Genomic DNA, 23,568 nt, shown 5'->3' on the forward strand with positions numbered 1-23,568 from the left:
TGAAATATGTTGCTATTTCATGTAAACTAAATCAAAAGACAAGAATCCCCAACACAGGGACCATGCCCTGGCTCCTCTTCACACTGTCTTGATTCTGGCTCTTCTATTTTTTTTTTTTACTTTTTGATTCTGTCTCTTCATCACCTCAGGCTAGCTTCCCTCATAGTCCAGCATAACTGCAGCAAATCCAGAAATCACAAGAGCCAGTGCCAAAAAGGGGCTGTTTTCCTTGTGTTTCTTTTTATAATTGCTAGACTCTTTCCCAGAGCCCCTGCAGACTTCTCTTGGTGTCTCGCTGGCTAAAATTTTATCGCATGCCTATGGCCATACCAATTGCCATTGGGAAGGGAAAAAGCACCATAAGTGGCTTAGCCCAGTCAGGTCTTGCTTCCTGGAGCTGGCAATGAGCCTAGGCTCTGAGCACAAGCTATGCAGAGAAGAGAGGCTATTGGACGAATCAAGGCTCTTCTAGGAAGGGCAGATGAGAAAATGCACGCTGGGTGGAAACAACGTCTGCCAGATTCCTAATCACATCCGTTGTGTTTGAAGTTTATTAATTTGACTCTCCAAGGGCAATTCCATTTCTGAATTATTGAAGGAATGAAACATTTCAATGTAGTCAATCTTCCCATATTAAAATTTTCAGTTTATTTCACTCTCCAATTCAGCCTCATCCTCATCTTTCTCATTGATAATGTTGCCTTTATTCCTAATATAAAAATTGCCATTAGGTAAATTTTTGCTAGCTAAAAATCTAAGTGTTTCTGTGTTTAGACAAATTGGACTAAACATAGATACACAGGGAAACACATATTTGATGTTGTAAATATGCACCAAAACCATATCATAATTGTTTATAGTTTAAATATGCCATGCAATAAAATAAATTATCTTCATGATCTATTTTAAGAAAATAACATCTTCCTACCTTTTGGAATGCTGGTGCTCTGTGAGCTTTTGAGTAATGTTGAAAGGTAAAATTACATGCAGTTTACCCAAGTCCTTGCTTCTCCATTTCTCAGTAGGCTGTCCAGACAACAAAATCCTTCTTCACCTAATAAAAGATCTAAATTCATAAACTCTTGATACAATATCTCAGACCTACTCTGTGAAATCCCTTAATTACATATGATTTCAAAAACAGGGAGAAATTTAGTGTTCGGATCCCCATACCGGCCAGCCACAAAAAAACAAAAACAAAAACAAACCAAAAAACTCTATTTTTCTGTTTTAACACGTACAGTATATGGAACACAATTGAGTCTTGACAAGGTTAAGCTGTGATTCTGAAGATCAGTTTTCTGTGTGCCGCTCTGCAGGGGTGGTCTGATGGGTGGTGGTATGAAGGTTGTTTATAAAGAAAGCTTCACACCTTGGCAGGAACTCTGTGTTTACGAGTTGGGGGTAGGAGGCTTGGGTTCTGGTACTATTTGGCTATGTTTCCTAAAGGCAGGCATTATATTCTCTGGAATTTACGTTACCTCAGAGGAGCCAGTAGGAAGCTTACCTGTGTTTAAGTTAACTTGAATCTGTGCCCTGGGTATCATCTCTCCAAAGGCCATTATTTTTTTTTTTTTTTTTTTTTAAAAGATGACCGGTAAGGGGATCTTAACCCTTGACTTGGTGTTGTCAGCACCACGCTCAGCCAGTGAGCGAACCAGCCATCCGTATATGGGATCCGAACCCGGGGCCTTGGTGTTATCAGCACCGCACTCTCCCGAGTGAGCCACAGGCCGGCCCTCCAAAGGCCATTATGACAACTGCTGCAAGGACTGCCTTCTAAATCAGTACCAGAGGGTTAATTAATTAGTATAAGGAACGTTGAAAATAATTTTTCATTGATGCAATAAAATGGTGCAAAATACAAGGCTAACAAGATTATACAAGCATCTCTCTGCCTTTTTTGGAGCAAGATAAGAATCTTAGTAAGCTCGGCAACAACATTTCTGCAGGAGCGCCATGCTCTAAAACTCCACTTGTTCCAGAATTCCCCACTTAGCCAAGGATTTTGCTGCTAGATCTGGCTAGAAGGGTGGCTGATTATGTCATTATAACATAAAGGCACGTGCCTCAGAGAGAAACTTTCCAGGGAAGATTGCTACAGAAATCAAAGTAGACTGCAAGTAGGGGTTTCCCCTGAGCTTCCAGGAACGAGTTTTGGTCTCTGAGTTGGCTGTGTGGTAGTCAGTTTCCTTCTTTTGGCAGAATTCTGATATTCGCTGTCATTGTTATAAAACACCTAGTAAGTAGTAAGGTGGTGGGGAAGGGGACAGATCACTTCTAATATAACCTCCTTGAAACTTTTTGCTCATCTTCAGGATGCATTGTGGGAGATGGACTCAATTATTTCTGACTTCCCAGTTGGTCCTAAACATTTTAGATTATGTGATATAAGGAACATGGGCATTAGATTCAGACTGCCTGGCATTTTCATTCAACAGAAAGGAAATATTATTTATAATGTTTAATATTAATATTAAGTAATATTTGATAGAAAGGAAAATTGAAGTTTAGAGAGATTAAGTAAATCATCTAGGCCTGTCTTGCTCCAAAATGCATGCTCTTTCTAGTGTAATACTTAATATCCCTTTGTTATGGACTGAATTGTGTCCCCCTCAAATTCTTATGTTGAAATCCTAACAACCAGTGTGACTACTTTTCCCATTTTCCCCCTTATAGCCCTCATCTAAGTGCAGAAATAGTTTGGTCTGCTTCTCAAATTGGTAGTTTAGTCATCTCAATTAATGACTCAGCTCCATCACAGGTTTAAAAACGTGAAATAAGCTAGATTCATTTCCGGGGGCTTCTCATCAGTTCCAGCAGTTGACATCACCATAAAATCAACACAGAGCTTAGGGGCCGGCCCGTGGCTCACTCGGGAGAGTGTGGTGCTGATAACACCAAGGCCACAGGTTCGGAACCTACATAGGGATGGCCAGTTAGCTCACTGGGTGAGCTTGGTGCTGACAACACCAAGTCAAGGGTTAAGATCCCCTTACCGATCATCTTAAAAAAAAAAAAAAAAAACAAACACAGAACTTAAGTACAGTTTATAACCATGGAAATGAGGTTTGCTTCAGAAAAAACGAAATTCTCAGAGAAGTCTAATGCACTGTCAGATCCATGATCAGATGTTTCCTGTGTGATGATACTTTTTCATGCATCAAACAAAGCATAATGGTACTTTCCCTGGCCCTGTCCATGTAACTGTCACTCTCTGTGAGAAAATTGTCTCTTTATCTTTTGAGAAGGCGGGAGGAGAGCTGAGCAATTACTTTGGAATTGGCTCCCCAAGTTAGGGAATCTCTATTCTGAGAGGTCTTCAATAGACAGATAACCATTTGGCTCTGGGGGATTTTAGCATCAGTTGACCTGATAGATCCGAACCCTTGACCTCAGTGTTACAACACCCGCTCTAACCACCTGAGCTAACTGTGATCTGACAGATTTTTAAGGTTCCTTCCAAAACTATGATTTTGTGACCCTAATCTCTAAGGAAAATGTTCACTGATGACCAGACCTTACTTCTTACTTGTGATGCCAGATTGCAAAGTTATAGCTAATGTTGGATATGTCGTCTTTTTTTTTTCCAAAATATTTTAATATTTAATTGTACATGTTTGTGGGGTACAGTGTGTTGTTTCAATACATGCACACACTGCACAATGATTCACTTAGGGTAGATAGCATGGTTTTGAACCCATTTGCCCTCCCACCCATACATAGTCTTATGTGCATACCCTAGTGATTTTTCAAAACCCCAAACCTAAACATAGCTGTTGATATTGAAATCAGTTTTAATTTGTGTCACCTTCTATTCAATTACAGGTGATCTTTAGATGGTGGAAGATCTCTCTAAGGAGTGAATATCGATCAACAAAACCTGGAGAAACAAAAGAAAGTCATGAAGTCTTCCTACAGAATTCACATCTTCAAGGTCTGGAAAGAAGCATTTTTGTACTTATTGCTGTTAAGGTCTCTCTAATTAGTGATAGATTTTGTCAGAGAAGTATCAAATATATCATCATTTGAAATACTGATAAGTAATTATTTACTTAGAGAAAATAGAATGTTGGATTCTTAAAACACCCATATCCTGAAATTTCTTTTGGGAAAAATCTTAAAAGTGTTTAAGATTCCAGATTAACATGTGGATTTCATTAGTAAAGTTAAATTATGTAAATATAATTTTTTGCTATAATATTTAATTTAAATGGGTTCCCTTTATTTAAAAATAAATTAAAAGGTTATTTGCAAACATAATCAAATTATCAAATCCTTGAACTCTTATGCATCTTGGTAATTATTTAAAATCTCTGTTTCTTTTAACATCAAAATTTTCTGGAGAAGTACTCATAAGTAGATTTTTAGACTTAATAGAAATTTCTATCCCATTTCCCCATTGCTTTTTTCCCTCTGTTAAAAGATAAACTTAGGCACATTAATTTTTTTTTTTTTTAATGGAGCACATTAAAATTTTAAAGAGTTTAAGTAGACAGCCATTCAAGAATTGGGCAGCGTCCAGCCACAAGTGGTTTGGGCTCCACTGAGGGGGTGCAAAGGGAAAACTCACGATGTTTTTGCAGAAACAAGACAAAGAAAATATTTGATTGGTTAAAGTGGAAAGTTCCTAGTTACAGCTTAGTTGGTGGTTTCTGATTGGTAAAGTCTCTTGTTAGAGGTTAGTTGGCAGTTTCTGATTGGGTAAGCTTAAGTTTTGTTTTTTTAGGCTATGACCATTCATTCTGAATTGGTTTTCAGTTTGCTTACATAAGAACTCAGGGCACTGGAGACATCTCAGCCTAATGGCCTCCCAACTGATTATTTTAATACTTTTCAATATGAAAATTTTAAATATGAAAAGTACACAGATGGTTTTTAATGAACTCCCGTGTAGCTATAACCCAGCTTCTCCAATATTCAAAATGTGGCTAAAATCTATACATGAACCCACTGTTTCCACTGGGTTATTTTGAAGCAAATCCCAGTTGTTACATCATTTCATTTTAAGCTACTTTAGTATGTGTCTCTCAAGAGACTCTCTTCAACTAAATTCTTTAATGATCATTCCGTAATAGTAAAATTTTAAAACTGGAAGGTACCTTAGAGATTCTTAATTAGTTGTAGCTAAGAATGTTATTAATATTAACATCAAGTACTTTCACATACATATTCTCATTTTGTTACAATATCCTTGTGAAATAAGTATTATCCTTATGTCACAAATGAGACTCAGAAAGGATTTCAGAGAGGATGTGACTTTCCAGGGTCTTACAGCCACATATCGACATTGTCAGAGCTAAGCACTGAAAGTTAAAAAATCAAGTATATTAATCTTATTTAGAAGGCAAATTCTGAGTAGACCTTTGATAATCAACACTCTTAAAAACATTCTATTATTTAACATTATAGTATGTGATAGTTTGTTTTGTTTGTTTTTTTAGAGAGAGGTTTGATTTTGTTTTGCTTCCTTAAATTGTTAAAAGTCTGGATTGATTGACTTCAATATCATACCATTATGTGTGTAATATCATTAAATCCTTTATAGCAAGTACTTATAAAATACATTATTAGATTCAAAAGAACCATGTTGGGGAAGACCATCCACTTTTGATTGAATAAAAACCAGCCCAGGCACACCTTACTTATCTAATTGTGGAACAGACCTGTTTCTGCACGGATAGCTTCCAAGTAAACTCCTATGACGCACATCTCATTTTCAAGTTAGAGCCCATTTTACTTTCTAACTACTGTAGTATCTGCTTCAGAGCTCTGTGTCTAGTGAGTGCTACATATTTGTTGACAGACCATGAGATTTTCTGATTGACTTCCACAAAAACCCAGAGATGGGGGTTTGGCCAAGTGAGACTGGAGGCAGAGGCCAGCCACCACCAAACCCTCACCATTCTCTTGCCTGCTGTAAGCACCGGTGACACCCCTGTCCCTAATAAGAAACTGGCAGGGGGCAGAATAGGGGGGAGGCTATCAACATTAGCCATTAGCTTCAGGATAACCACTTGAGGGTTTCCTGATCTGGAAGAATTGGCAATAAATAGGAAATTTTAAGTCTGACAGTAGGCCTGCCTGCCTGGAGAGTGGGAGAGTTGAGGGATTCAGTCAAGGAATGTACCCACCATACTATCTATCTATCTATCTATCTATCTATCTATCTATCTATCTATCTATCTATTTATTTTTTTATTTTTTTATTTTTTTTTGGGATGCTGGCCAGTATAGGGATCCAAACCTGTGACCTTACCATGGTTAGCTCTAACCAACTGAGCTAACTGGCCAGCACCTATCCATACTTTTTAAATTGCACTTTTGAGAGCTGCACCTTCAGGACTGCCTGGTGGCCTCCTGCCACAAGCAGCACCGTGATGCCAAATTAAATCAGCCTGGCAAGTTCAATGACTCCTGTGTCTCAGAGAGGAAAGCTCCAAACAAAACTGTTAGTCTCTGTCCTCCCCTTTCTTAGAGGATCCTTCAAAAAGGCCTCAGTCTCCAGAGGAAGGTTCATGGTGGCACAAAGTAGAGCTCGAGGGTCTGTCAGCCAGGGTTGGGGTCTCTGTGCTGCTACTAGCCTGCTGCGTGACCGTGGGCGATTGCTTATTTCCACTGTGAGTCATGTCCTCATCATGAACTGGGGATAATAATGGTTCCTCTGTGTCGTCGCTGTGAGTGTTCAATGACCTGATGCATGAATGGAATTGAGAACTCAGCTCTTAGTCATTGTTTGCTGTTATTGCTAAGTCTATGATGTTTGACTTGATTTATTTGTTTCCAGCTCCTCTTTGTCATATTCCTAAGCTCCCCCAGAAGCTTTTCTCATCCAAAGTCCCCCTCCTGCTTTATCCCACACCCTGGCAACAATCTCTAGAAATCTGGGTCTCCCTGGTGGCAGTCCTGGGGGAGGATGAGACTGGGTCACTCTTGCTACCTTGGCCTCTCAGCAGTGCTTGGCTGGGGGTGACATTTTCTCCTGTGGCTTCTGGATGGCATCTCGCTTTTACTTCTCTTCCTACCTTGCTGGCCCCTTGTCAGTCTCCTTTGCTGGCTCATCTCTCCAAATTGAAATGCGGGGCTCAGGGGTCAGCTCTTGTGCCTCTTGTCTGTCTATGTTTATGCCCTGGGGGACCAGATCTAGTCTCCGGCTTTAAGCGCCCTCCATAAATAGGTAAGTTCCAAGTTGATATCACTAATCTGGACCTCTTTCCTGAGCTCCACACTCAGACATTTATCTAGCTGTACCCTTGACATGTCCACTTGAGTTATCTAATAAACTCTCAACATGTCCAAAACTGGTTCCTAATTTCTTCCCCCCAATCCCCCAACAAATAAAAGTCAGGCCAAAAATCCTGAAGTTATCCTTTATCCCTTTTTTTCTCACACATGCTAGATCCAATCCATCAAAAAAACCAGAAGCTAAACTGTGGCAGGTGGCCTCCAAGATGACTCCCCTTGAGTCCCATCTCCCAGTATTCACACTTTTGTGTAATCCCCTCCCACACTGTGCCTAGGTAGTTCTGTGTGACCAACAGAATTCGTCAGAAGTGATGGCATGTCACTTCCAAGTTTAGGCTATGAAAGACAATGCAACCTCTGTTTTGGCACCTCTCTCTTCCTCTGTTTGTTTCTGTTTCTCTCATCCTCTTACCACTTGTCCTGGGGGAAGCCAGGTGCCACAACTTGAGGACATTCAGGCAGCCCTGTGGAGAGGCCCATGTGGTGAGGAACTGAGGGTTCCAGCCAACAGCCACATGCATGACTTTCTTAGAACAGGTCCTCCAGCTTTGCTAAAGGCCTCAGCTGATGCAGATGACTGCAACCTCATGAGGGACTCTAAGCCAGCATCACCCAGCTAAGCCACTCCCAGACTCCTGAACCTCCAAAGTGGTGAGATAAATGTTTGTTGTTTTAAGCCAGTAAATTTTGGGAAAATTTGTTATGCAATACTAGATAACTAACAACAACCCCTGTCCCAGATTATTGAAGTAGCCTGCTAACTAGTCTCGCTGTACCCACCCTTTGCCCACAGTAGCTTGTTCTCAGCACAGCAGCTAGAAACAGCCTTTCAGAACATCTCAGGTCATGTTATTTCTCTGCTTGAAACGCTCCAACGGCTTCCTGGCTCATGTAGGGTAAAAGTCCAAGTCTTGTGTGATCTTCAGCCATTCTCCCCTCTTGTCTACTATAATCCGGGCACACTAGCCCTCTACCTGGAGATGCGTCAGATGCCACAGGTTGAGAGCTCAGTACCCAATACTCCCATTCCTGCCCTCGCACCCTTCTGATGCCAATCACAGCTACAGGTTGTTTTTCCTGGCTTTCTGATTGGGCTGTAAACCAGGGCTCCCACAATCCCCTCCTTGGGTTTGACTGATTTGCTGAGTGGCTCACCAAACTCAGGGAAACACTTACTAACAGTTCCCCATTTATTATAAAGGATATTACAAAGGATACAGATGAAGAGATGCATAGCATGAGGTATGGGACAGGGGCACAGAGCGTCCATGCCTTCCCTGGGCATGCCACCCGCCAGGAACCTACACATTTTTGGCTATGTGAAAGCTCTCCAAACCCAGGTTCCTTGGGTTTTTACAGAAGCTTGATTACATAGGCATAATTGATTAAATCATTGGCATTGGTAATCTACTTAACTTTTTGTCCCTCTCTCTGTCCCAGAGGTTGGGGGTGGAACTGCCCTGGCCATTCTGGTGACCATCCCCCATCCTGAAGCTACGTAGGGTTGGCCAGCCATCCGTCAACTCATTAGCATACAAAAAGACAGCACTTTGGAGATTCTAAGGATTTTAGGAGTTGTATGCCAGGAAAGGGATAGGAACAGGAATGCAGACCAAACATATACCATATTTCAAAATATCATGGGCACAATTCACCTCATAACAAAAATACAAACTTTCCATGTAGAGAATTTCCTGTAATCTTGTATGTATTTATTAAATTAGTAATTAATGATTGTATTATTTCCCTATTGCTGTTATAACAAATTGCCACAAACTTAGTACCTTAAATGATCAAATTTTATTATGTCACAGCTCTGAAGTTCAGAAGTCTCCTGGGCTAAAATCAAGGTGTTGGTAGAACTCTGCTCTTTCTGGAGGCTCTAGCGGAGAGCCTGTTGCTGTGCCTTTTGCAAGTTCCAGAGGCTGCCTGCACTCCTTGGCTTGTGGCCATCCCTCCATCTTCAAAGCCAACAGTGGCCGGTCAAGTCTTCCTCATGCCATGCCACTCTGACACTGCCTCCACAGTCACATCTACTTCTCTCACCCTGACCCTCTTGTCTCCCTCTTTCCCTTATAAGGACCTATGATGTAATGACATTGGGCCCACCAGGATAATCCAGGGTTATCTCCCCATCTCAAGATCCTTAACATAATTCCATCTGCAAAGTCGCCTTTGCCATATGAGGTCACATATTCACAAGTTTTGAAGATTAGGATGTGGACATCTTTGGGGTAAGGGGGACCTTATTTTCCCTACCACAGTGATTTATGTCACAACACCTTAAACTGTGAAATCAAAAACATGGCTGAATTCTTTTTCCAGATTTGCACTTTCTTTTTTTTTTTTTTTTTTTTTTTTAAGATGACTGGTAAGGGGATCTTAACCCTTGACTTGGTGTTGTCAGCACCACACTCTCCCAAGTGAGCCACCCGCCGGCCCTCAGATTTGTGTTTTTAAAAGACAAAACTGTCATGTTTATTATTTCAAAAGTCATTCATACAATACAAAGTATACGAACTGTTAGCATAGTGATTAAGAGTGTTGCTTAATACAGACTACCTCAGTTCAAATCCCAGCCCCCAAATTCACTAGATACATGATGTTAGGCAAATTATTTAATCTCTTTGGGCCTCAGTTGTTGATAATGGGAATAATAAAAGCATCAACCTCATAGGGTTCTTATAAGGATTAATTGAATAACGTGCTTAGAATTTGCTTGGCACATAATAAGTACTCAATAAATTCTAGCTATTATAATTTTTAAAACTTAAAAATGAAAATTCTTTCTGTCTTCCTCCAAGCTTTATTCCTCAGAGATAACCACTATAAATAGTTTCATTTGCATTTAAATTCTGTTTGGATTGTGAGTATGTTTACAAAAATAGAATCAAATTTTATCATTAGTTCTTTAACTTGTTTTTTGCACTTAATACTTGATGATCATTTTTCTGTTAGTGTACATGAGGAAGTTCCCTGCTCTTTTTCAAGAGTATGTGGTATTCCACTGTACAAATATACAATCCTCAATTGATGGGCATTTTCAGATTGTTTACAGGTTTTGCTGTTCTTACCAAAGCATTTAGGTATATTCTGGGACATATATATCTGCACACTTACGTGAGAATGTCAGTAACATAGATTTCTGCACATGTAATAACTAAGTCCAAAGATATGTACATTATACATTTTTATTTATTTATTTATTTTTGTCGGCTGGCTGGTGTAGGGATCCAAACCCGTGACCTTGGTGTTACAACACTGTGCTCTAACCAACTAAGCTAACCCGCCAGCCAGTTATAAATTTGATAGATTTTTTTTGAGAGGTGAATTCCTGAAAAGCTTGTAAAATTCAAAGTTGACCTGACAAAGGATGGTGTTTCTGTTAACCAGCTCTAGTGGCATTGCCATGGGATGCAGCGCAGACACCGTTTAACAATGCATTAGACCTTTATAATTATGCCAACTTTCTAATGATGCTATTCTTGAAAGATCTTTAAATTGGGTGGTTGATATTATTTCAACATTTGTCCTGAAATGAGACTTCATTAATAGTGTGATGTCACAGTATTTCAATTTTGAGTAACTCAAAACTTACATAAAGTGCCAGGCACTTCACATCCCACCAATTGCCATCCAAAAAACTGCTCTATTAATTATACTCCATCCAACAGGATATGAGTGTTTTCTTACATCTTTGCCATCATTAATTAGATATTGCTACTCTTTTTAATCTCTTCTGGTCAGATGGTAAAAGTAGTATCATGTTTAATTGACACTTTCCTGATAAATAGTAAGTTGAGCATTCTGTCATGTTTAATTACCATCTATATTCCTTCTGTAATTTGCTTGTTTGTAGCCTCTGTCCATTTGTTTCTGAAGTTTGAATTATTTTCCTGAGACCTTTAAAAATCCGAGGAAACATCTATGGGTTTTTTTTTTCCATTAAATAAAATGGGAAAAAAACAGAAAATTAGCTGTTAGAAACATTTTTAAAAATTTAATTTAAGGAAAAAATGTACCTACATAAACTCAATTGAAAGTGCTGATTCATGGGTTGAGGTCAAATTCAACATAAAAATAAGTTATTTTCCACCTTATGTCCATTTGAAAGTTGGTTGCTTTTTTTTTTTTTTTTAAAGATGACGACTGGTAAGGGGATCTTAACCCTTGATTTGGTGTTGTCAGCACCACGCTCTCCCAAGTGAACTAACCAGCCATCCCTATATAGGGATCCAAACCCATGGCCTTGGTGTTATCAGCACCACACTCTCCCAAGTGAGCCACGGGCTGGCCCTGGTTGTCCATTTTTAAGCTGGTTGCTTAGATCTTGGAATGACTTGTAAGTGGTGATTAAGTATTTAGGCCAATCTACAAAAACTAAATGGCAAAGGTTTTTTATGTCTGCTATTGCATGTGAAAGGAAATGTGGAAGATACAGTTTAGCTGTCAAAGTATTGAAATTTCATTGAACATTTAGATGGTTTATGGGGAAAATGGGACTAAATTTGTGAAATGGGGTCTATCACGGAAAATTGGCAATAGTAATAAATACTAATAATCCTAAAATATTAGCCTGAGTTCTGATCCTAAGAATACTGGTATACTAGGAATCAGAAAGTGGGAAAGAACAGCCTTTACCTTTTTCCCGAAGCTGGGTCAGCTCCGTGCCATCGGTCCAGAATCCATTTTTTCTAGGTCCCTTTTTCAGAACTATGCCTCAGCCATTAACCTGGGACTTAATTTTCTCATTCCCAGCCACCACCTCTTAGTCCACTCCTTGTCATGCTTTCTAATCAGCTGTTCCTTGTCTTCAGCCTGGATGCTAGTTTCTGTAGACCTGGCGTTGGGTTCTACAGGTGGAGGGTGAGGTGGGAAAGCACAAGAGGCCTGGGTGCTGGGAGGCAGCAGGAGAGCCGGGCTCTGGGCTACAGAACAGGGAAGGCAGGTCTAAGTAAGATCTGGCATTTTATCATTTTGTTATTAAATAAATTTTTGAGACTAAAAAAATTAATAAATGCACATAGTAAAACAAAAGTTAAATCAGTTTTTAGCCATTTTTTTCCTCTAAATTTTAAGTGCTGCTTTAGCTACATTAGACAAGTTTTGATAAGTTGTCTTTATTCTCATTTAGTTGAAAACATTTTCTAATTTACATTTTGATTTCTTCTTTGACCCATATATTATTTAGGAACATATTGTTTAATTTCCAGGTAGTTGGAGATTTTGTAGTTATTTTTTTTTTATCTTGATTTGATGTGTGTGGTCAAATTGTGTACTCTGAATGGTTTTAATGTTTTGAATGGTTTCAATTTCTGTGACATCCTTTCTCAGGGCTATATTAATTTCCTTATCAATCCAGGTTTAGTATACATGCTGGTGAAGTGATCACTATATTTAATATCTTTTTAAAACATAGAAAGTTACAAATATATAGTGAAATTTCCACCCTCCCCAACTATCTCCTTCCCCTCCATTCCCTTTTATTAATTATCCTGAAATTGGTTGAAAGACAAATGTTGGCAAGTATGTAGAGAAAAGGAAAGGGAACCCTTGTACACCGTTGGTGGGAGTGCAAATTTGCACAGCCATTATAGAGAACAATAGGAAGGTTCCTCAAATAATTAAATATAGAACTACTATATGATCCAGCAATCCCACTACTGGGTATATATCTAAAGGAAATGAAATTGGTGTGTCCCATATTTATTATAGCATTATTCACAGTAGCCAAGATGTGGAATCAACCTAAGTGTCTATCAAAGAATGAATGGATAAAAAAAATGTGGTATATCTATACCATGGAATATTATTCAGCCTTAAAAAAGAAGGAAATCCTGTCATTTATGGCAACATGGATGAACCTGGGGGATGTTATGTTAAGTAAGCCAGCATAGAAAGACAATGCCACATGATCTCACTTACATGTGAGATCTAAAAAAATCAAACTCATAGAAGTAAAGTGTAGAATGGTAGTTACCAGGGGCTGGGGGATGGGGAAGGTTGGGGAGGCCAAAGGATACAAAATTTCACTTAGGAAGAATAAATTCAGGAGATCTGTTGTACAACATGGTGACTGTCGTTAATAACAATGTATTGTATTTTTGAAGATCCCTAAGAAAGTAGATTTTAAGTGTTCTCACCACAAAAAAAACAATAAGTGAGGTTATGTATATGTACATATGTTCATTAGCTCTATCGAGCTCTACAATGTATACATGTTTCAAAACATCATGTTGTACATGATAAATATACATAATTTTTACTTGTCAATTTAAAATTTTAATTAATGAATGAAAAAGTCAGTATCGTTTCCAAGCATATTTTATTACAAATGCATAAATAATATATACTATTATTTGTTTAAAATTTGTATGTAAATGCAGTATACCAAATTTTCCTTTTCACCTTTGTTTCATTAATTAACACTGTTTTTGAGATTTATCCATGTTTATATATGTAGGTCTAGTTATTTCATTTCAGTGGCTTGTATTATAGTTTTTATTGTATTATAAACCAAGTTTATTCAACCATTTTCCTTACTAAGGATAGTTAGGTGGTTTCCACTTTTTCATACTTTTTCTTTATCCTCTTCATTTATCTATGTGAGAGCTTCTCTAACTTGGGTGTGTAGAAGTGCATTTGTCATGTTGGAGGATATGTGTCTCTTCATCTTTACTAGGTATTGACAATCTGCTTTCCAAATGAGTTAAATCAATGTATACTCCATTGGCATTTTAGGAGAGATGCTATTTCCCCATATTCTTATGAACATTTGTTGTACTCAGAGATCCATATACATTTTTGCCACACTAGGTATGTAAATTACCTGATTATTAATGAGGTTGAATATCTTATATTTATAGACCTCTTGGGTTTTCCCTTCTGAGAACTAATTCATCTTTGCCTATTTTTTTTTTTAAAGGTGACTGGTAAGGGAATCTTAACCCTTGACTTGATGTCGTCAGCACCATGCTCACCCATTGAGCTAACCAGCCATACCTACATGGGATCTGAACCCGTGGCCTTGGTGTTATCAGCACCACAGTCTCCCGAGTAAGCCCTGGGCTGGCCCCGTCTTTGCCTATTTTTTTCTACCTGGTTTTCTTTTTTTGTATTGATTGTAGAAAGGTTTTTTATATACATATTTTGAATACTAATTCTTTGGTCTGGTTATATGTGCTACAGATATTTCACCAAGTTTTTGACTGTAACTTTTCACTTTGTGCTGTCGTTTGAATGTATCTTCCTCAAAGTTCATGTGTTGGAAACTTAATCCCCAATGCGACAGTGTTAAGGAATGGGTCATTTAAGAGATGATTAATGTCATTATCACAGGAATGGGTTTGTTATTGCAAGAGTAGGTTCGTTATAAAAGTGGGTTTGGCCCTCTCTTGCTGTCTCTCGCATGCTCTCTCACCATGTGGTGACTTCTGCCATGTTATGACGCAGCAAGAAGGCCCTCACCAGATGTGGCCCCTCAGTCTTGGACTTCCCAGCCTCCAGAACCATGAGCTGAAAAAATTTCTGTTCAGTACAAACTACTCAGTCTATAGTATTCATTTATAGCAGCATAAAACAGACTAAGATACTTTGTTCATGTTGTCTTTACCCATACTGTTTATAATTTTAATGCATCTGGGCTGGCCAGTTAGCTCAGTTGGTTAGAGCATGGCCTTGTAACACCACGGTCAAGGCTTCAGTTCCCTTGCTGCCAGCTGCCCCCACAATCCCCCCAAAATTTTTAATGCCGTCAGATCTGTCAGTCTTTTAGTTTATTGTTTGCACTTTTGTGTTTTGTTTAAGAAATCTTTCCCCACCCTGATTTTATAAGGATATAACCCTATTTTTAATTCTAAATATTTTATGATTTGTTTTTCACTTTTAGGTCTTAAGCTTATCTCAAGTTTATTTTTGGATATGATGGGATGAAACATTATAACTTTTTTTCTATATAGCTGGTCATTGTTCCCAGCATCATTTCTAGGACGGTTTAGTTATTCCACGCTGTTTTGTAATCTCATCTTTTACATATTCCAGGTTCCAATATGTACCTGTCATTTCCAGGGCTATTTTTTTCCATTGGTTTTTTTGTCTCACACCAACACACTCATTGCTTTAATTGCAATCTTTACAGTGACTCAGCTGATAAAGCTATGCAAAAGTTCCTGTTGAGATTTTAACCATAATTGGATATTGAACTTCTAGATTTTTGAGAGAATTGTCGTCCTTTGGTATTGAGTCTTCTCAACATGAGCATGGTTATTTCTCCATTTATCTAGGTCTTCTTTTATGTTTTCAATAAAGTTTTAGTGTTTTCTTCATAAAGATTGCCTACATGTTTTGTTCAAACTTTCCTCAGTCACCTTACAATTTTTGGTTGCTAAGAATAAGATCATTTTTAGAAATGTAAATTCTATTTTAATTTTTTAATATATAAATTATGCATATGTTTTCTAAAATCAAAAGTGTAAAACAGTGTACATTCAGAGGCTTGCTTCCATCTCTATTTGTTCTACCTTTTTCTTCCCTTGCCCTATATGTAGCTACTTTTGCTCTATTTCTTCTTCCAGTGTTTCTTTCTGCATATAAACAAATTCATAAATATATTTGTTTCTCTCCCCATCCCCAACTTATACAAATGGTAGCATTCCACTCATACTGTTCAGCACCTTATTTTTTCATCATTATATTCTGGAGATGACTTCATGCCTTGGGAGATATTCTTCATTTTATTTTACAGCTGCATAGTATTTCTTTGTGTGGATGCACAGGAATCCTAGTGATGAAAATTTGGGTTGTTTCCAATCTTGTTATATCACAAATAATGCCAAAGTGAATAACCTTGTGCATAGGTTATTTCAGTGTGAGATTACTGGGTCAAAAGATAAATGCATATCAACTTATAATTTTGAATTAATATTTGCTTATATATAAATAAATGATATTGATGTTTTTCCAGTAGAATTTCTTGACTTTTGTAAGTTAATACTTAGATCATATGCAGTAAGGGCAGGCAGTTTTTCCTTGCTTTCTAACCATGATGCATTTTTATATTTTCCCTTTTTTTTTTTTTTTTTTTCTTTTTTCTTGCTTTGACCTCTAAAACAATATTGAATAGAAATAGTGAATGTGGGCATTCTGGTCTTATTCCTAACATTACAGACCGTATACCATCATGATTAGGGGGATGCATTGTGGAGCAAACTTCCTGAGTTCAATCTTAGTTCTGCCACTTTCTCACTATGTGATCTTGGGCAAGCCACTCACCCTCTCTGTTCCTCATCTTTCTCTCTTTAAGAGGGGAATAATAATAACACTCATCTCATAGGGTTACTGTGAGAATTAAATAATATCACACTTCATATATACAACAAGAACAGCACCTGGCAAATACTGAATACTATACAAATTATTATTATTGTTACCATTATTGGGTTTTGGTAACTATCCTATATCATGTTATTAGGTTAAGGAAGTTCCCCTTTATTACTAGTTTTCTAGGAGTTTTTATTCATGAATCGGTGTTCTTTGGAACAAATTGTGTAAGATATGAATTGTCTGTTCTTAGAGAGTTTATTAAGCTAATCTGTAAAGCAGTGTAGACCTGAAGCTTTACTTGGTGTTTTCTTTTCTTAATCAATCGGTGGTTCAATTTATTTACTGGTTATAGCCTCTCAGGTTTTCTCTTTCTTCTTGAGTCGGAATTGGTAAATTATAGTTTTCTGGAGGTTTGTCCAATTTATCTGATTTCAAATTAATTGGTGTAAAGATTTTTCTAAGTCTCTGTTGTGGTTACAGTTATATTCTCATATTTATTTCTGATAAAATTGATTCATGCTTTTGTTCTTTTTTTCTTGTTCATTCTTGGAAATTTGTCTATTTTATTCATCATTTTTTAATTATCAACTTTTTGGTTTCCTTGATCATTTACATTGTTTTTTTTTTTTTTTCTATTTTACTTTTGTTCTTTGTTATTTTCTTCCTTCTAATTTGGGGGTAATCAATTTTTTTATTTGGTTGCATAGCTCATTCATATTTGATCTTTGTTTTTCTTGTGCTAATATACACATATAAAGCAGTGACTTTTTCTCTAACAACCACTATATCCACACATTTTGTTATGTGGAATTTGTCACTTAAATTTAAATATTTACAAATTGAATTTATGATGTCTCCTTTGACATATAAATTATTCAGAAATGTGTTTAAATTTCCAGTGTTTGAAGGGTTATGATAGATGAATGTTTGTGCCCTCCCCCAGCTTCATATGTTGAACCATAACCCTCAGTGTGGCTGTATTCGGACAAGGGGCCTCTAAGGAATTAATTAAGGTTTAATAAGGTCATAAGGGTGAGGCCTTAATTGGACAGAATTAGTGTCCTTGTAAGAAGAGACATCAGAGGCTTATTCCCTCTTTCCATCTCACAAAGAGAAGGTGACATGAGCACATAGCAAGAGAAGCCAAGAGAGGAGGCCTCAGAATAAAACCTACCTTGCCCGCATCTTGATCTTGGACTTTCCACTTCCAGAACTGTGAGAAATAAATTTCTTTATAAATATAAGGGTATTATATTTTTGTTATTAATTTCTAAGTGTGTTGCATTAAGATCTGAGAACCTGGTCCTATGTGATATCAGTTCTTTGTTGGATGTGGCCTAGCTCATGGTCAGATTTTGCAAATGTTCCATGTATACCTGACACAAATTGAAATTGAAATAATTCTTCTAATTGTTAGGTGCAGGGTTCTTTTTTATGTCCACTGAAGAAATTTTATTAATAGTGTTGTTCATATATTCTATATCTTTACTAATTTTTTTCTCTTTGGTGTATTGAGTATTGACAGAGGTATTATAAAATCTCCTGCTATAATGGAGGATTTGTCTTTTTTTTCATGATAATTACATCAGTGTTTGTTCTGTGTATTTTGTTAGGGGAATATTAGTTTAGAAGTATTAAATCCTCCTGGCAAATTACTCCTTTTATCATTAAATAATGGTCCTCTTTATCCCTAATAATGAGTGTTTCTTTAAAGTATATTTTGTCTGGTATCAATATAATTGTATCAGCTTTATTTTGGTTTGAGTTGGTCTGTCTTTTCCATTCTATTCCTTTCACTTTTCCATATCGTTATTTTTTAAGTATGTCTCTTATAAATAGCATATAGCCATAATGATTTGTGTGCATGTGTATGTATGAGTGTATTTATGCATTATGTATCTGAGAGTGTTTTAACTGGCATAATTAGTTCATTTACATTTAGTGTGATTGCTAATATGCTTGTAATTCCTGTCATCTTATTTTGTGCATTTGTCTTATACTTTCTATTTGCTTCTTTGTTTTGTTTCCATTTCCTCCTTTCTATTGAGTTTTCTTTTTTCTTTCTTTCTTTCTTTTTTTTTTTTTTAAAGATGACTGGTAAGGGGATCTTAACCCTTGACTTGGTGTTGTCAGCACCATACTTTCCCAAGTGAGCCACAGGCTGGCCCTTGAGTTTTCTTTATTCCATTTTTTCCTCTCAAAATAGAGATTACATTTCCCTCTCTATCTTGCAGATGTGGCCATGTGACCCAGTTTTGCTCAGTAAAATGTGAGCTGAAGTTATTATCAGATCTTCTCAGAAAGTGCCTCCAGATAAGTGGAGACTCAACTTATATGCACATTTTTGTTCCTTGCCCCACCCCTTTGAACTACTGGAACATGGCTGTGACACTTAGGGAACAGGAACTATCTTAGAGTGACCCTGAAGAGGAGAGCCACCTCATAAGACTGTGAGACTGAAAGATAAAAGGACCCTGGGACATTGATGACATAATGGAGCTCTCATACCAGCCTTTAACTGCCTATCTCCAGACTCTAATTGTGAGAGAATTAAAAAAAAACAACAACCCTATTTGGCTATGCCATCTTAAATTGAGTTTTCTGTTTTGTTCAGCTGTGAACCAATCTCCAACTGATTACACACTATTTTGGAAGTTGTCCTTGTATTTTGATGGAGTTTGGATGTATTGTCCCCTCCAAAACGCATGTGGAAATTTGATCCCCAATGTGACAGTGTTGGAAACTGATTGAGTCATGGGGGCGGATCCCTCATGAATGGATTCATGCTCTCCCTGGGGGAGGGGGGAGTAGTGAGTGAGTTCTCACTCTATTAGTTCCCACGAGAGCTGATTGTTTAAAAGACCCCAGCACCTCCTCTCTCTCTCTCTTGCTTCTTCTTGCCATGTGATCTGCTTGTACCCACCGTCTGCCTGCCACCTTCCGCCATGAGTAGAAGCAGCCTGAGGCCCGTGCCAGATGCAGCTGTCCCAGAATCATAAGCCAAATAAAACTCTGTTCTTTATAAATTACCCAGTCTCAGGTAATTCTGTTATAGCAACACAAAATTGACTAGTATATATTTCTTTTTCTTTTTTTTTTAAGTAGTGTCCTTTAAATTTTTAACAAGTTTAATTTAACGTGACTTATAAAACTCTAACAATTATCGATATTTCTATCTGTGCTGTGAACATAAAGGACCTTAGAGTGTTTACATTCTAAAAATCTACCTTCTACCTTCTACCTTACATGTAATTGTTGACTGGTGTTTTGATTTGCCTTGTTTTTTTTTTTTTTTTTAAAGTTTTATTGTCGTTTTTTCGTGACCGGCACTCAGCCAGTGAGTGCACTGGTCAGTCCTATATAGGATCTGAACCCGCGGCGGGAGCCTTACCGCGCTCCCAGCGCAGCACTCTACCAAGTGCGCCACGGGCTCGGCCCTTGATTTGCCTTGTTTTGACACCTCTTCCAAAGTTTATTTAAAACATGTTTTATACAGTAGCAGTTGTTTAGATTTGCCTGTGTTTACTGCCATTTCATTTTTCATCATTGCTTCTGGAATTCTATTTCTTCCTTCTATGTAAATTTCTTTCTTTTTGAAGTGTATCTTTAGTTGTTAAGAATTTCATCATCTAAATCAAGTCTATGTGTGGATGGGGCACCTCAGGTGTAATGCCTTAAAGCACAGCTCCTCAAGGATAATTCCACTAGAGTTGAAACTTGTGAATGAGACCAGTTTTCTGCCCCTCCTCCACCCAACATATAATGATGGGACAGTCATGAGAGAACCATAGTAGATACTGCTCTTGAAAAAGTGGAGGAATGGGAGTCACACAGGAGTCATTAGTCCAGAGAAATTCTAAAGTCCAGCAGGGCATAGGTTGTCAGTTCTTGATTAAGGCTCAAGACCTGGCACTAAGTCTTTATGGCTCTTGGCTTTTCCCTTGGGGCTCTTGATTCAACCCTCTGAGTTATCCATCCATCTTTTCCCACAAAAGGTAGCCTGCACCTACAGATGCATAGTTTTCTCAGCTTCCTGCTTTCAGAAGTTTGGGAGCCCGAAGTCTTCTTTTCCTTTAGTACTACCAATGACCCTTTCTCTTTAAGTTGGCTGGCAGCGTTTCTACCAATAAATCCTCTTAAAAACATCTATTGTTGTCTATTACTTTTATTGGGGTTCATTCCATTATACAAAACCACACCTACACATCTTGTTGAGATAAGCCCTTCTCTACCTTGAGCATCTGCCCTTGACTTCTGAGTGTTAACACCTTTAAGCTTCATTGAAGCCCTAAGGTTTGACTGAATGATTCTTTTTCTTTCTCTATTTTTTTCAAAAGATGACCAGTAAAGGGAACTTAGCCCTTGACTTGGTGCTGTCAGCACCACGCTCTCCCAAGTGAGCTAACCGGCCATCCCTATATAGGGATCCGAACCCATGGCCTTGGTGTTATCAGCACCACACTCTCCCAAGTGAGCCATGAGCCGGCCCCCAACTGAATGGTTCTTAACAGAGCATCTTATAGCCACACTCTTGGTTTCATTTTTGTACCATGTTTTTCTTATGTTGTCCTGAATTTGATCTTTGCCTGGGAGCTGTTTCTTAATTTTAGCATTGTTTGACATCTGAAGAGGCAGAGAATGTTCAAAACCAGCAAATTCTCATTCTTTTTTTTTTTTTTTTTTTTTTTTTTTGTCGTTTTTTCGTGACCGGCACTCAGCCAGTGAGTGCACTGGTCATTCCTATATAGGATCCGAACCCGCGGCGGGAGCGTCGCCGCGCTCCCAGCGCAGCACTCTACCGAGTGCGCCACAGGCTCGGCCCAAATTCTCATTCTTTTTAAAGAGACCTTTCTTTAGCTTATCTCTTCCCTCTGATCTTTTATTTTAAGCAGCAAGAAGAAATCAGGCAGCATGTTCAACACTTTGCTTGGAAATTTCCTTAGCTAAATCATTAGGTACAAAAATGGATTAGCAATCCATTACGTACATTTCCTTCTTTCCATATTATAGTAGGCAATAATGCTGCTAAAATTTCTGTTACTACATGACAAGGATCCCCTTTCCTCCAGTTTTTAATAGTATTTTCCTGTTTCCCTTAAGTCCTCACCTTTAAAACTTCCTCACAGTCCATCAAGCTTCTATACTGATTTCTTGTCGTTTCTTTAGGCTTTCACTAACACTCTCCTCACACACATTCAAATTTCTATGACCCTTCCAATTTCAAAGCCATTCCTACACTTTAGGTTTCATTATGGCAGCACAACACTTGTAGGCACTTACATCTCTATTATCTATTGCTGTGTAACAAATTATCCCAAAACTTAATGGCTTAAAATAATAATAAATGTTTATTATCTCAAACAGTTTTTGTGAGTCAGGAATTTGGCAATGGTTTAGCTGAGTGGTTCTGATTTGGAGATTGCATGGTGTTGCGTGGTGTTTCAGTCATCTGAAGGCTTGACTGGGGCTGCAGAATCGCATTCCAGGATGGCTTATACACATGGCTGAGAAATCAATGCTGGTGGTTAGCAGGAGGCTTCAATTTCTTGGCACGTGGACCTCCCTGTATGCTGCTGAGTATCATCAAGACATGGAAGTTGGCTTCCCCCAGAGTGAGTGATCCAAGAGAGCAAAGTAGAAGTTCCAATGTCATTTATGCCTTAGCCTTGGAATATCATTTCTGCAATATCCTATTGATGACACAGGTCAGCCCTATTCATTGTGGGATAGGAACATCCAGGGGCATGAATCCAGAAGTAGAGAATCATTGGAGCCACATAATCCAACATAAAGTTAGTGATTTTATTTTTCAAAATGAGTTTGTTTTAATATATATATTTTTTTCTTATTTCAAGAGAAATGTGTTGGTTACATGTTGGTTACAAAAAAAGTACTAAAAAAAAAGCAATTTTTCCCCAAATACTCCAACACCTGTATATTTTGAAACCATCACATTTCATACCTAGGTGTATACATCCTTTTATAACTTTTACATTTTTAGTAGTTTATTGGTAGAGACTTCCTAAAGTACATCCGAGCATGCTTTGAGCATGTTTTCTTGGCATTTTAAAGTGTTCAAACATGTATCTCCAATTATGTACAGGTTTTTTTTCCCTCCAATAAATAAGCACTGCTTTTTCTTCTTATTCTGATGGTGGGCCAGGGGTTCTGTACAATACCTCCGCTTTAAGACTGAGTTTTTGACAAGGCTGTTTCTCTCTCAAGAAAGCCCTTACACTTTAGAAGTGTTTTGAATGGGACACACTAGGAATTCAGAAGCAACTTAAATCCTTAATGCCTCTAGAAAGCTGGGCTAACCAGTTTGGGAGAGAAATCTTATATACCTGGCTCTTCCATGCTAACACAATTGGGGCTTGTGTTAAACACAAGCAGCCCAGTACTAACATTCTGAAATCAGGGAGCCCAACTTCTAGGATCACAGTTCTGCCTGCTTCTACAGGGAGATCGTTGCTCATGACAGCTGCATCCCACTTACTCCAGAGAGATTTTTCAGGTGTAGGAAAAGAGGTGGTCCCCAAATCTTGGACATTTAGTCTAAAAGAGTGCACTCTCTCTCATCTAAGAGCAGTTCTCTGGAAAATCTTGCTATAGGGGTGCTTTCTGAGTTAGAAGGGAAAAAATGAGAAACTGAGAAACCCCCAGCTTTGGGACCCCTGGAATCCACACACACAGCCCATCACTCTGTTTTCCTGTCTTTTAAAAGGAGGTTGCCTTTCCCTCCAAAATTTTAGGAAATTATACTGCTAATATGGGTTTATTGTAGAAAGATCAGAAAATACAGATAAGCAAAAGGAAGAAAATGAAAGTTACTACCCGTATTTAACCACTGTTTAAATTTGAACATCTATCCTTCCAAACATATTTCTACTTCTTGGTTATTCAGGGATCTGGGGGGAAAATCCTGTTTTCTTCCTACATCAGACATGTTTGGGTAGATCATTGTATTGGTTGATTCTTTTTTTTTTTTTTTTATTGGTTGAT

At 38.0% G+C, this 23,568-nt stretch overlaps 1 protein-coding gene across 1 annotated transcript in view; it reads left to right on the forward strand.

Moving 5' to 3' along the window:
- Positions 1–23,568, forward strand: part of FBXO36 (F-box protein 36) — a 92,178-nt gene that overhangs the window by 48,765 nt on the left and 19,845 nt on the right. The window contains exon 2 of the mRNA XM_063080308.1: positions 3,829–3,937. Within this exon, the coding sequence (XP_062936378.1) occupies positions 3,829–3,937 (109 nt within the window). The remainder of the gene's footprint in view (positions 1–3,828; positions 3,938–23,568) is intronic.

The sequence above is a fragment of the Cynocephalus volans genome, chromosome 1, assembly GCF_027409185.1.
Source record: "Cynocephalus volans isolate mCynVol1 chromosome 1, mCynVol1.pri, whole genome shotgun sequence".
Lineage (NCBI taxonomy): Eukaryota > Metazoa > Chordata > Mammalia > Dermoptera > Cynocephalidae > Cynocephalus > Cynocephalus volans.